General features: G+C 37.9%; 1 protein-coding gene across 2 annotated transcripts in view; it reads left to right on the top strand.

Moving 5' to 3' along the window:
* Positions 1 to 4,724: 4,724 nt before the first annotated feature.
* The window catches only part of LOC129372006 (ras GTPase-activating protein 1-like), a 27,985-nt gene continuing 17,161 nt past the window's right edge, over positions 4,725 to 15,548 (top strand). Inside the window, exon 1 of one of the 2 annotated variants that reach the window (XM_055048957.1) lies at positions 4,725 to 5,881. In XM_055048957.1, the coding sequence (XP_054904932.1) occupies positions 5,385 to 5,881 (497 nt within the window). In that variant the 5' untranslated portion in view covers positions 4,725 to 5,384. Of the gene's footprint in view, positions 5,882 to 13,068; positions 13,898 to 15,548 lie in introns of those variants that run through there. The other variant, XM_055048958.1, reaches the window with a different exon arrangement.

Genomic DNA, 15,548 nt, shown 5'->3' with positions numbered 1-15,548 from the left:
CAAGATGCACAGGTTAAAGTCAGTTTAAATGAATACAATTCATTAAAATAGAATTTAGACATAGAGTCAGATTTTGATCGAATCTTGTACAATACAGTTCAGTCCGAGTCACATTACAATTTATTGCAAATTCTGCTGTTTGCGTGATGTGATTAGATAAAAGTTGACTTTTTAGTAATACCTCATCCTGAGCAAACATTTGGGGAGAGTAGGAAGGACCCACTACATTTGAACTGGAATAAATTGGCTGCAGAACCAAACTCAGTGTGTGAAAGAATTACCGATGACTGGATGGGGTTTGAAAGAAGCGGAAAGAAAAACACAGAGGTCTAGGTGTCATTTTGGGGTTTGGGGGAAGTAAAGAAAATACAGTACAGAGAGTTAATGGCAGTCACTCTGCCATTATCCAGTGAAGAGGCATCCCTAAAAACAAAAGCGCTAATCTATATGCACTATGTAAGTAAGACCTCTTTTGTAGTAATGTCTTCCAAATAAGTAGATACACGTGTCATCACGGCATAACTAGCTCTCTGATTTGTTATAGAGTGCCATCTATCTCCTTTGACAGCTGTACCAAAGTCAGCCATTCAGCTCATCAATATTCAGCAGCACAGGAAGTCTAATGCAGTGCGGGGTAAGCCTGCAGATGAGTTAAAATGCAGGAGGACACAATATTTGCAGACAGACCTTTAGACTCTTTCACAAACACCACATATGTATTTCGTAAAAGTTAACTGTGCAGATAAACACACACATGCCCTATCTACGGAGTGAGACATGAACCTGTTGCTTCCTTTATCTCAATGCATTTGGCTCAAAAGGGGAACTGAAGTTAATGAAAGCAAACTGTTGGTAAGTGAAATCAACTAAAAATATGTTCATTCTGCAGCCTCTCTATGTAGAAACTTAAAAACTAGTCCAAGCAAAGTTAAAACAACTGGAGGTGAACTGAGGATAAATAATACAAAATTCTCCCAAGCATTTACTTTAAAAATATGCAGCAGCATTTTGATTTACAGTGTTTGCTTGTAGAGTTACATGCAGCAGCGACTATCAAAATCAAATATAATGTGGGCTAAACCACACAGATTAATAGCAAAGCCAATAGTAAAACAGCATGAGCACACTTAAGTGTTTTTGTTTTTTTTTTTTCAAATGCCTACTCAAAGGTTTATGCCATCATTTTCTGTTTCGCATATAAGATCAATCTGAGCACCTGGACAGCATTGGCCAGGGCATGGGAAGGCTTCATAAATGCAAAGAAAGTAACGCCTTGAAACCATCCTCCAACCCAAGGGTACGTTTGCTCACGCTATCCATCCATGTGCCACTCACTCCTCGCTTTTTCTCTTTTTTTAAAACTTTTATGGTGAGCCAGTGAATTATTCACACAGGACCTGAGGTGACTACAAGCATCCTGATTAAAAGGGCTTGAGTGGGAATTGAAGTGGGCTTGTGCACTGAACCCATCACTTTGAACACACATTCATGACCCATGTGTTACAGGAGTGCTTCACCTCACACACTTTGTGCTTTTGGAATTAAATGAGACCACGAGGGGTGATGACTTTGGAAGGTGTCAAGAGTATTAAAAAGATAATAAAATTGCTTTTCTGACCGGATCATGTGTGAACAGTATGACAGAGGGAGATTAGGCGAGGAAGATGCACACGCAAGCTAAACAGAAACTTTAGCTCTTGTGACATCAGACACCTTAACCACACAGGATGAACAAAGAGTCACACAAAACTGAACTATGTTTGGTGCAGCAGTCTGATCACTTTGTCTTAAGTGATAATGAACACTATAGGACAACGAGATACGTATTTTTTGTTTGCTAAAAGAAAAATATGTTCAAATGCATTACTACTGGCTCTTACAACTCCAACGTGTAAGCAAAAAAGTAAATAGAAAATTGATTGGTACATTTCTGGTGAACAGAAATGCGGACAATGAATGTGAAGGAGTGACATCAGCCAACACACAGTCAGGCTGCCCTGGTGCTCACATCAGCACCCATCCTCACATCCCACAGTGCGGTTATGGGGAAACAGAGCAGAACAGCACTGCTGCCCCGTACCATTCTGGTTCATACACACCCCCACCCCTCAGCCCAGACCATCTGTCAGTGCTAGCAGCATTCTCTCGTTCCTGCAACACACACAAAGAGAAGGAAAGAGGAAGTCAAACACATGGAGGTGTTGTCAAAAGCACATAAAACCAGTTAAGACTTTCTGACAAGGATGAAACTCTTTAACTGCCCTTAATGCCTACGCAGTCCTCTATGTTGCACTTCCTCTGTTAAACGGTACAGTGTTGACTGAATATGGATGTGGTAAAGAATATACAGTCAGGTACAATGTTAATCTTTTCATATTATCTGTCTGCTGAGGAACAGCAATTAGCTGCTTCCTGTCTGCAATCTCATTACACTCAGTCAGGGAGGATCCATGGGACCCAGTTGTGCTTCCATGCAGGGAAGGATGATGATCACAGTCCCACTGATAAAAACACCAGATAAGGTCAGCTGAGGACTGGGAACTACTGGACCTAAAGGCAACGAAGCTTAAATATTACATTTGGAGTATAAGGAGAGGGCAGCCACATCATAATGAAAACAAATCGTTTTATTGTAATAAGAGCATACTCAAGTATATGCTACAATAACTGGATGTGTCAAAAGATATGATCATAATATGTCAAGCCAGTGCTTTAGATTTTACACATCACTGACCTTCTGTGTCACTGGAGTTAAGGGAGTCCCGGTGCTTTAGCAGAGAACATGGACATTATCTCCCCAAGCAGCTGATAGAGATGTGAAGAAGTGCACTCCTCAAATTTCTCTGTGCTCACTTACCAAGAATAATTATTTTGAGAGTGCCATAAAAATAGGGGGGGGTGGATCATTGAAGGTAGCAGAGCATGTCATTCACTCTCGAGACTGTAAAACTGTAGTTTAAAAATAGACAAAGACACCAGAAAGGTTCACAAACTGAGGAAACTTTGCCGAAGGGAAGATTTAAGCAAGCGTTCAGAGAAGAAGTGACATCAAAATATCCTTTTTGCAGTACAAGTTATTCAGGAATGGAACAGTGTGGAGGTGGATCAGGAAAAGTCGCTGCCTGGAGGGCACACCTTGAAACAGAACAACATTGACCCAAAGCTGATTTAAAGAAAATGACAAACAACCTTTCTAGTCCGTACAAAAGTAATGTTTCAAATTGATATTAAAAACTGCTATCCGATACTTTTGATAGCAACTCAATAAATCAGAAAATGATCGAACATATCAATAACTCAATGCCCTGAATAAAATGTGTCATATAGATTTATCACACACTGATTGATATTGTCAGGCTTTTATTTCTGTTTATTATAATAAGAATGCACCACTGAGTATTTGAAAATTACATCAGGCCAATACCAAAAAAAGACACACAGAAAAGTGAGCTTAACAAATTACATGTTCACCATGATCTTAAAGGTTGGTATTTCCAAAAGGTGTTTTTATTCTGATCAAAGAAGATCATTGGAATATACATTCCAATTTAGTTTAGTTTTAGAGCAAGGCGTTATTCTAAAAACTACAATATATTTATGGCTGGAATGAGCTTTCAAGATAAGAGATGGCTTAATTTCTTGTCACAAAAATGAAATTAACTCATAAGGCAAAAGAATAACTGATAATTTCAGGATTCTGGGAGTGAAATAGGAATCAAAAAATGTCATTTCATTTCTTACCCCGTGGCTGAACTTTTTGTCTTCACTATTAGACCGAATGAAAAGAAATTCTAAAAATCATTTTGAAGTCAGAGGTTAGTAACTATAGTTCCATGACCTTTGATATTTGTTCCTACTTTATTACAATAGAACCACAAATTTTAGTGTTTTCATGAGGAAAGTAGGTAAGGAAGTAACACAAAGTGTAATGCAGAACTGTAAAGTGGAAGGAAAAATATTTCTCATTATTATGCTAAATCAGGGTAACACGGTAAGCCATGGGTTTCAGCCTATTCCTTTTTTTTATTACATTTTAAAGGGGTATTTTGTATTTCTTTTCTTTGTGAAATGTGAATTTACCAAAATGAAGTGAACTTATAAACATAGTAACTCTCACCTAACATTAACTATGCCTGCTTCTTTGGGATTATGGTCCTGCCCCAGTTCTTTTGCAGCTTTTTCCAGGTTTTCCTCCACCAATATCCTGTTTCTTCCAATCAGCCCGGGCCACTTTCCCTTTCCCAGACTAACAAAAAGCATCCCCACAGCATGATGCTGCCTCGCCATACTTCTCTTTGTGTGTTGACATTGGTAGCAAAAATATTAGTTTTCCACCATAGCATTTTGCCTGTGGACTATGGAGGAATTTTTCTGTCATAGTGGACCAGGTTAAAATTTCATCTCACCTGACCAGAATGACTTAGTAATAATTTTCTATCCAATTCACTATTGGATTTACTACCACACCAATGTGCTTACCAAGCTCAGGGTAAAAAAATAGCTATCAAAAATATTTTTTGCATGCCAGAACACCGGTTTTGTTAGAGTGATCTCTTTCAACACCTTAACAATGACATAGTTAAAGATCACACCATAAGCCTGAGGTATTTTTGACGAGCTGCACCGATTGAAGATGAAATGGATTAAAGTTTCTACGCTCGGCGTTCACTTAGCTGTGTCTGCTTTGTGATTGAAGAAGAGAGGCAGAGGGAGGGGAGAGAGAAAGCAGCAGAGCAGCAGCGGGCAACAAGCCACAAGCCCTGAAACCCAGAAATAACAGCGTACTTAGCGGGAATGACCAAGAAAGCATAACTTTTGCGCAAAAGAATTTTTTTTTTCAAAGCCTAAAACGACACATAATTCAAAGAATTGGGCGACAAGGATTGGCCGTTTTCGGTTTTTATTTTAAGGCACCGAACTAAGAACGAAAGAAAGCAACAACACTGGAAAAAAGACGGGGATTACACACAACAGTGACAATAAAACACTCCTCGAGAAGTGGTCTGCCTGCTCTGAGGGTGAGGTCCGAATTAAAAACTGGAAAAAAATCGGAGAACGGGTATTTTTCTGAGCATATTTTGCGTGGTTTAATCCCAAGTGCCGTTTCTGTGTGAACTTTAAACTCAGGAAACAATGAAGACCTAGTCAGCAAGAACTCATCAAGTGTCTCGACGCTGCTAGCGTTAGCCAGCGAAGGGGCTGTGAAGCTAAGGGAGCTAAGTTAGCTGTTGGCTAACGTTAGCTTGCTAGCTAAACGTGTTTTTTTCCCCCAGAAACTTTTCGTGTTGTTTCCACGAAGCCCAAACACTGAAGGGTTATTCTGAGGACAGAGGGGAAGGGCAGGCTCCCTTCTGGACTTTTCCCCCTCTGCGTACTTTTCTAACATGATGGCTACAGAGGTCAGCAGTGAGGATGCGGGTTCGGTCACGACAGGGACAGGGGTGGCGAGCGGAGGAGGAGGCCCGGAGACGGCCCCTTTTCCCTACTATCCTAAGCCGAACAGAGTGCGAGTCGTCACCGATCTGGGACAAGAACCGACCCAAACCACCCGCCAACATTCAAACACTTCTCCGGACTCGCTTCCCGACACAAGTATCTACCCGGTGCCCGGTGGGGATATAACGGGATCAGTGCTCTCCGCAGCTGGGAGTGGTGGACAGGCGGTTTTCCAAGGAACCAACTCAGGGACAAGGGGCGGCATGTGCAACTCTCCCACCTCGGAGAGTCCAACCAGTCGGAGTTCACCCACATCTACAGGCCCGGATGGCTCTACGAGCTTCCCACCTCTGCCACCTGCGCCCCCCATGGATGAAAGCGACCTGCCGGATTGGGGAGATGAAGAAGACTTGGTGTTTCCTCTCTCAGCGCCTCCCACAAACCAGTAAGTAGCACCGGTTCAAAACGACCCGCTGTTCTTCGACACCAAGGAACTGTAATTTCACCAACAGCAAGCTAAAAGTAATTTTTGTTTTCTTTTTTTGGTGCTGACTTTCTTTCTACTGTTACATGCTTTTCTCAGTCTACTCATGATTATGCAAATGTTTTAAAAGTCTAAACAATGCTGCGGCTCACGTGGAAGTTGATATTCAGTATCCTGCAGCAGCATCTGTAATCCCCGATTCACAGTTTCCTGGAGTGCTGCGTGTCATTTGCATGTTTGGGATGTTTTTATCTTTCTGGCTGGAAATGACATTTCAGGAGAGGTTCTGGCAGGCGGAGAGTAATTTTAATAGTGCAGCTGAAAGTCTATGTCTATAGATATACCCTGACTTGGTGGTGAAGTGCTCCTTTGAATGATACAGTTTCACACTTAACAATTGCATTTTTGTTCTAAATACTGATGGGTATGAATTAATGGAAAGTGTATGAAATGTCCCATGGCAAACCACTCTTTTTCCAAGATAGTTGAGTTTGAAAAGACCACAAAGATAAAAATACAAATTGATGAGCATGTTGATGGCGTGAGCTACATAGTCTATCACTGTTTTCAAAGTTTGTTAAACCCACCTTGTTTTTTGTCTCTCTTGTTCAAAGTGGATCTGTGATGTTCTCAAACATCAGACCTGAATGAAAGTTTGGTGTTCCTGTGCATACTTGTTCAGATTTATGTGCTGCCTTCTAAAAGTAGTGCTTTGGAACAATAACTTTCTGCATGTGTTCAGGTTTAAAACAATGCTGCATTTGTTCAGGACTCCTTGTTTAATTAGGCTAACCAGGTGTTTCAGGATAAATAGTCTAAACATCTGAATTAATGTTAACTTGTATGAGCTTTTTACCATGAGTTTTTTTTTGGCAGAACGACTTCAGGATAGTTTGTCAACATCATTCACATGTTCTTGAATGCAAATGTTATAAATCTTTTCAAAGAGGCACACTTTGCAAGAGAACTTTATTTTTGAAAAGCTGATGAAAACACATTTACACCAGTGGTTGCATTAACTGAATAATCTCCACTTTTGGTGGGTTTTTTAAATGGTAAAGGAAAAATCTGATGGCCATTTGTCATTTTGACAGATCACACACACCACCTCTTGGTGTAGACGCATAAACATTTTCAACTTTATACACAAAGTACTAAATCAATCAATACAAGGAAAATTAATAAAGCATCATTCCTGATCTGGTCTCAATGCATCTCAATTGCTATCTGGAAACGGTGTGTTAAAGAGTTATGGGAGTGTCTTCAGGATCACGTACCCTTCAGAGTCTCACCGACTTCTGATCGCTTCACTTGCAGAAATGTACTTTTTCAGGGCAGTGAAATAGTATTCATCTTTTTGACGTGTGTTGACACTATCTTTGTTTGGCTTATTGAATATAAAACAAACAGAATTAAAATAAGATACAATTGAATATGTCATATAATTTTTAAAAAAATATGGCTAAAAATGGATTATTATTGAGATATTTTTTTATTTTTGACCCAGTCAGCCAAAATGATGGACATCAAAAAAGCCAGATTTACTTGCATCAGTATCTGATGCAGCGGGTTCTTGATCTCCCATTGACAAGAGTACCGGGAGCAGAAAATCAAACAAACAGTATCAGTCCAGGTCAGCATGAGGTATGAAATAATAAACTGAACAGGGTTGGGCAGTCCGGTGACTGATCTGTAGATGTTGTTAAACTGTTTTTCGTGGAAGTAGACGAAAAAAAAAAAAAAATCTTTTTCTGCAGAGGTACATCTACTGCTATCTAGTCAAGGTTTGTTTACAACCAGCTGTCACCTGAACAATTCCAAGTCCAGTTTTGCACATGGTGACACTTACGGCATGGTGTCAGCAGAGAAGAAATGTAAATTATGACTACAGAGTTTAAAACCTACGCTTATCAGGTTGTAATTTACCAAGCGTCCAGGCAAAACAACTGGTCTCTGTTATCGTACCGTAACATACCTGTCTGCCACACCTTAACATCCTGAGCCTCTGTGTGCGTTTGCTTAAAGCCAAGTGTTTTTGTTTAGGCCTGCAGCTATCCAATATTTCAGTGACTCTGTACTCTACTGTATAATCCATTAAAGAATTAATTGGATTTACATGTGCTATACCGGCGGTTTTTCAGGAAGATCCCTGCATTTAAAGCTGCCCCTTCCTTTTGTTCTGTCATGTGTTTTTATAGACGTGTGTCAGTCCACCACAAAAGATCAATTCAATCGTTCATTAAATATTCATTAGAAATCCTTTTTACAAGATTTTATTTCAGTAATATAAGGTAATTATTCAGTTATTCACCTTAATCTTGCATATTTTTTGCCCAGGGATTCGTCAGGAGCTTTTCAGCAACCGGTTACAGGTTTTTTTTTTTTTTTTTTTTTTTGTCTTATTATTGTCAGAAGGTTCTAAAGTCTGCAGTAGGTGTGTAACGGAGGTGAAGAAAAACCTGAAACACCACATTTTGCACAATTGTATGTCCTTTTATAAGTGTCAGCATTGTTAAAAAGAGACAGCAATTTCCTCTCCAAGCCTGTTTCAAATCAGTGCATAAAGACACTGGCTCAAAGCCAACACATTATGTTGTAGGCATTGTTAAATACATCAGTGTGTTTGTATGAAGTTGTTTTGCTGTGGTTAGGTATGGCAGCTTTTAATGTGGCGTCTATTCACTTTTCTTTTCCTTGATCTAACCCAACTAGATCTAAACCAGTAACTGATCAGATGCTTATTATTTTTTCATTATTTATTAGACACTACAGAAAAGTGGAATAACACTAGTTGTAGTTTCTTTTAGTAAAAGTTAAAGCAATACATTTTTTTTTAGTTCAAATCTGTGATGCTTTCACAAATCTAGTTGATGAAAGTACAACGTGTCAAAAAACAGTGTTTTTTGTTGTTTTTAATGCGCACGCCGATGCTCAGCTACTGGTCGGTAACATAACATTAACAGCTCTAATTGTAGTGCCAGCTGCCATCGAAACAGGTGACTGCTTTGTGAGAGCTATAATTAGCAAGCAGAAGAGAAATGTAAATAATTATTTGACACTGACAGTTTAATAGTTTGTCAAAGCTATGGTTACAACAACTCTCCTCCATTTCCATACCACGAAGGTAACTCAGTTATCAACCTTACCCTTACTGTATGCATGAAGTGTCTCAACTTACAGCTGAGTACTTGCCTGACAAGTTTTGTCTTTGGCATTTGAAAAAAAGCTGGGAGATGAATAGCAAAATAGGAACTTGTGACGTCTCTACTGAATGGTCACCCTCATTACACTGCTTTGTTGTAAAAGTAGCCATCTGGAGACTTCACATTTTCTCTATATGGCATATCGTGACCTGTAAATGTGTATCTCCTTCTTATACTTCAAGTCTTTGGGGTCTGATCTGAAAATTTGGATTTTTACCAAATTCCAAATCTTTTCCTAGTAACTGTGTGCCAACTATGCTGTAAGTTATTTGATAGATGTAGTACTTTTGAACTGAACAGAAAATGAAGAATGACTCACCTGATCAATAAGTTAAAGAAAGTTATAAAGTATAAATTCTCTGGCACCCCAGTCAGATTGAGATTGGACTCTGTGAACCTATTTTAAGCTAAAAAAGTAGATTAATTATGTTCTGATTCAGAAAGTTCTTACTCCACTTAATTAGGAGGGAGCAATTATCAGTGGAATTAGCATATTATGTTTAAGTTGCTCAAAATGTAAAAAATTCACAAACAATTCTGAAGCATCCATCACAACTTTTATTTTTTAGAAAAAAAAAGAAACATGAAAAATAAAACAATGTTGGTGTTTAATCCTTGCACTAAAGATGATTCATGCAAAAAGAGTCAAGTTTAAGTCTGATTTGTCTTAACAAAAAAATTTCTCGTCCCCAATGAGAATTTCCCATATTTTCCGGACTATAAGTCGCTCTAGAATATAAAATGATGTGACTTGTATAAAAAGAGGAGGGGGAAAAAAACATTAATTGCAGTGGACTGTAACAAGACAAGTCAAACTATGAAAAAAGTACAACTTATAGTCTGGAAAATATAATTGGGAAACAGTTTTTAAAAAACCAAAACTTTTTCATGTACTACTTTTTATTTGTGGTATAGTGCTATTTGTATGATGATCAACTATACTTGGGAATATTGAGCAGTGATCTAAGTAAAGGGTTTGATTTAAGAAATGCCATGAAAATATTATTTTGGATCTTGTCAGTTCATCTATTTACGTTTCACCCGTATCGCTCTCATGCTTCTTCCATTCCATCAACACCTTGTCCTGTCGAGCCTGCTTCATGGCGTCTGTCACGACTGAAGTATTTAAAACTGTTTTAAACACATAGCCAACATTTACTGGATGAATGACACCAACTTTGACAGAAGATGAGCTCCTAACCTGCATGGTTGATGAGAAAGCACCGTCTTTAAACCACTGGCGATCTCTGACATCTCTTTACAAATTCTACACAAATGGCCACTGTGACTTTCATTCACAAGTCTCCTTTTGAATAGATTGCACCCTATTCTTTTACTAGAGTGTGCAAGCTGTGTCCAACACTGTGAGTTCCTGTCACCTTTAGAAACATGCAGGCCTGTGCCTCAGATTAAACTAACAACTCTTTGGGAAATGAGTGGTTGATTTTGAGTTTCCACGAAGATTAGAGGAGATTTTAAGCCATGAAGGGCTTCCCTGATTAGATGGTGGAATTGTAAAACCAGCAGCTGTGTTAATGAGTTTACCTGATTTACTGGTTGAATGAGGAATATTGCTGCAACCGTATTAATTTAATATCAACACTGTTTTATTTACCTTTGTGGGGCTGGTAGATACAGTCTGTAAGGCAGGCACATTGTTACTATTCAGATCATATTCTCTTGAAAAGGTGTTTTCCTTCTCTGAAAGGTAACAAAAGGACTACATTAGTGAGCCTTTTTCAGTCATTACACAAGTATTTGGCTGGTGAGCTCAGCAAACCGTTTATAAAATTACTTATACAGACCTTCGGAAACACTTTAAGCAGTTTATATTTTGATGAAGACATTTCCCACAGTCTCAAATCTAATACAGAACATTTAGTTTCTTAGATGGAGACTCTGACATGTCCAAGTAATGTAAGTGTTTATATAAATATATGCATTTATTAGGGCCGTCAAAATTAACACATTAATCATGTGAAAACTCATTGCTTTTAGCGCTGTTGATTTTCGCAATGCGTGATCAACAACACACAGGCTTCTGTACTTTTTGGATGATGTATGCACTGCAGTTTGAACAGTATTTTCTTCTCTTTCAGCATTTAACTTGATGTAAAGAAGTTCTCCAGTTCTGCTTTGAGGCCTTATGGTTTTGATAAGCTCTTAGTGAATCTTCCTCAGGAAAACAAAACTTGCCTCAACTAGAGTCACTTTCCTCTGTAGAGTCAGGCCTTTTTGTTTTTTTGGAAGGGTTTGCTTCAAATGTGAAAACGGCACAAGAATAAGTCTTATTCTAACAGTCCATTGTTATATTTCATGCATTGTACTTGTTTTAATCCCACTTATAATCTGTTTCCCTTAATTTTTCTCCATGTTTGTAAAACGTAGGTACCTTGTGCACGATGTATATGCACCGTGACATTTTTGTCACGGTGCATATACATTTGCACCGTGACATTTGTGACTTTTTTTTTTTTTTTGAGAATATGGCTCCTTAAAATTCACTCTCGCATTTCCTTTGTTCGTTTCTGTTGTGATGTAGGGTCTGCATTTTATTCATATTGGTCTTAAAAAGGTCTAAAAACTCCTTTATTGGTAAATCTGTAGAAACCTTGTTAGAACTGGTTTGTCAGGCCTGCTGACTGAAAAACCACTCCAAGTTTTCCAACTGTAAAATCAGTTTTTCACTAAGGCAAAGTCTGTGGTCTGCATGCATTGCTATTTTGTTATACAATAGCGTATCCCCATCTGACATTCACACTACCACCATGCTTTTTTTCTATGTCATCCTGTTGTTAAGTCTTAATGGTAATGCTAGAGTATTGCTGGGACATTCAGATGTTAAATAACCTGTATTGGGCTGTTGCAGCCTTTGTTAATGTTCTGCAATGAGATTGCACAATTGCCTTGTTATTCATGATGAAAGAAAAGCAAAACTTGGAAGAAAATTGATTTATGAAACAACTTCAGAAAAAAGTGAATCACTGAGTCAGTGAAGCACGATGAAGAGAAATTGCTAACTCACTTCATGAGGGAAGCTGTTTCTTTCTGCACCAAATTTAAAAGTGTAGATGTGTTGAGGGCACAATAATTCTTATCACTGGAATATCGAGAGCTAATTTTTCATTCAACCAGTAAGGTTTTCTGATTAAAAAAAAAATAACAGCCATTTTTAAAATAATAAACATGCATGAAGTAACCATTTCCATCTTACTGAAAATGGCATATTGAAATATTTGTTGTCTCCATTTCATCTTTTCGCTGTTTTAATAAAGCTATTCATTCCTACTAATAAACCATCTGCATCATTTTCAAATTATGGGAGATTAGTTGTAAATGTTTGCCTGACGAGAAGGGCTGAAGCGATTAATCGTGATCGCGAAACAGTCGTCAACTGCTAAGTTTTTCTATCTGATCTTCAGAATAATCAATAACTAAAATAATCTTTAGTTGCAGCTTACTAGAAATATAAGCTTACTTTTTCAGCAGTCGTGCTTTTAGAAATTGAAAGCTTGGAGGAGAAACGGTGTGATTGTCACAGTGAAGCTTATTATCTCTGATTTAATGGTGTTATTTCAGGCAAACTGACTAAGAGGGAACCTAACATGTTGGGTTTCCGTCCATCCTCGTCTGTCTTACTAGTTGGCTAGCGTTGACGCACATCACTGCTTCAGACACATAGATGGCTCTTGTACTCATCAGTTGGACGTCTGGCACTTGTCCTGTCATCGTCTTGGCTTGCACAAAGTAAACAGCTATGATGGTTCATCATGCATCATGGGTGTTTTACTGATCATGTGGTTTAAGATTTCCTCATCTGACAGTAGTCTCTTTACAGAATAAAAGACCAGTAGGTCAATCCAATTCTGATGATTTAAGTAAAAAAAAAAAAAAAAAAAAAAATCTGAAAAATGTAACAATACCATTACAAAAAAAATAAATAAATAACAGTAGTTGTCATCAATCATCTCCTGCTTTGTTTTATTTGTTGTGTAAACATGAATGGACAACATAAACAGAAATTTATGATCACAGTTTAGAGAAGTTTAGTCTGGCTAGAGAGTTCATAAACCAAAACAGTGTTTGCATCAAAAAGATTCATTCATTTGCAGAGTGAGCGCCTGGAGGAAACACTAAAACCACTTTGAAACATTTCAGATGGACAAACTTCTGACTTTGTGTGTCAATGTTAATGTAGGCGAAGCTCGTGTGTCAGTGTGTTAAAATTTTCATAGGCTGCACCTAAATGGGTATTTTTACATCTGTCTGTTAACATATGCCACTCCCTATCCTTGCGTCCCTGTGGCAGAGAAACCAATAGCCAGCATGCTCAGGATGTGTGCTTTTGAGAGAGAAAGAGGAGCGAGTCGGAGGAAGAGAAATCATTGCAGGATTAAGTGGAGCAAAGACCAGAAGGCTACCTCACCAGTGTCTTTCTTCAAACCAGCCTTTAAAATGATAAGATATCGTTACTAATTAATTGAACAGACTAATTAATCAAGTAATCCACGTGAGCCCGTTTTAGTCTTTCTGTCTTCCTGTTTAATTATTCTCCACGGATGTTTCTCGTTGAACCTGGCTTCGAGAGATGACTGTGTCAGGCCTCCAACTGGGGGAAGCCCTAATGCCTTTATTGGATTTAGAGATGTTTTTGGTCATCTTTCCACATTGGAGCTTACACTTTTTACCAGGCCAGCAGAGCTATTGGTGGAGTGGATGCACCTTGTGAGAGTACGGGACACAGGAGGGAGATGCAGCAGAGGGTGAACTCCGCGTAAGTGAGGCGTCTACTCAGCCTTAAACTTTCTTTTCAATCCCCATAACATTCATTTCTTTAATCCTATAACATTCAGTTATAGGATTAAGTAGCGATGGCATTTTGAGCAAACTCAAAATTTTCTCAGGATGTTTTGAGGTAATTATTGTAGTGATGGTAAAAACATATTAAACAGTTTGTTGGCTCTAAATCCCTCACAGCAGAGCTTCAGAGCAACAGAAACACTGCTCCAAAAATATAACTTTAAGACGTATTTGTCAATAATACATATGGATTCAGGATTGGATCTGTTCAATTAAATACAATAGTTGTGTTTTTTTATTTAAAAAATAAGACATTTTGAATACCTCATAGGGATAGATTGTCCCAAATTAAAAAAGAAGAAATCCAAATCATGCGGTCAGGTTTATGGGCCAGAATCAAATTAAAAGTTATTTTTAGTAGATAAATAATTGTTTTAACCAACTTTTTTTTCTTTATTGTATTGATAAACCTTCTGATTGCTTCTCCTTAGTAGGGTTTCACAATATGTTGTGAATATATCATCACAGTATCTGTGACAGCATTATGAAAAGAACAAAGAATTGCATGTATTACAATAAATCTGATTATGTAAATGTCATTGTGCTCACTCACTGAGGTTGGTGAGTGCAATAAACCCAAAGTAGAACAGCATTAACTCTGTAAACATTTATTTCACGTAACACCATCATCGTAGTGTGGATTGACATCATCAGATATCTTATGTTTTTCTCATCTCATGCAGCCCAAATTTCTTTGTCACAATATGTTGTTTTATGAATTAAATTTAGCGCAGAAAGTTTAAATATTAATTTGACTGACTTCAGTAGAACATCATCTTTTTCTGATTGAAAACATAAATGTGGCAAAGTGACGCACAAACTAAAAATGATTTATTTGCCCCAAAAGTGTCAAATCATTTTTAGGCTGTTAAATAGTTTTTGTTTACATTAAGTTGTTCGTGCTCCAAATGCTGAACATTTGCAGCAATGCATCTAGTCAAATTGATTAGCTGCAGACAATTAATATATATTGGCAGTTTGAATGGGGGCGCTAATTTTTCTATGCTACATTTCTGACCGTAAAAGGCTGGTTATATCTGTACCTGTAATGCAGAAGTTGACTCTTATTATTGTAATTTCTAGTTGAGCCTTGACTGTGCAGCTAAATATTTTGTTTTGTAGATTGTCAAATAACAAGAGAAGTTAAGCTCGATGTGTCATTATTTGTTGGTGTGTCATACGAAAGACTCCCATTAAAATACATTGACTATATATAAAGATATAAAATGTACATACAGAGATTGATGATGTACAATAAAGTTGGATTTAATTCATTTTTTGTTTGATTTTGATAAGGGCAGACAGCATGTCTGTTGAGATGTCAAAGTACAGATGCATCCATAGCAACAGAGGAGGATGAAATGATAGTTTAATGAGTCTGGCAGACAGAAAGACAGAGGGAGAGACGATGTCTACCTCAAGCGAATCACAGCAATCTTTCTGTTTTTTGCTCTAATTGCTCTAATTTCCCGCTAAAGACGAGAGTCCAGCTCCAGATTCCTAGTCTGTGGTAACAATAAAATATGACTCAAATGGCACTTAAAATAATATTTAGAGCTTTAACC

The sequence above is a fragment of the Poeciliopsis prolifica genome, unplaced genomic scaffold (genome assembly GCF_027474105.1).
Source record: "Poeciliopsis prolifica strain line A6 unplaced genomic scaffold, Auburn_PproV2 SCAFFOLD028, whole genome shotgun sequence".
NCBI lineage: Eukaryota > Metazoa > Chordata > Actinopteri > Cyprinodontiformes > Poeciliidae > Poeciliopsis > Poeciliopsis prolifica.
Note: the sequence above shows the minus strand (reverse complement) of the source record. Positions and strands in the feature narration are given on the sequence as shown.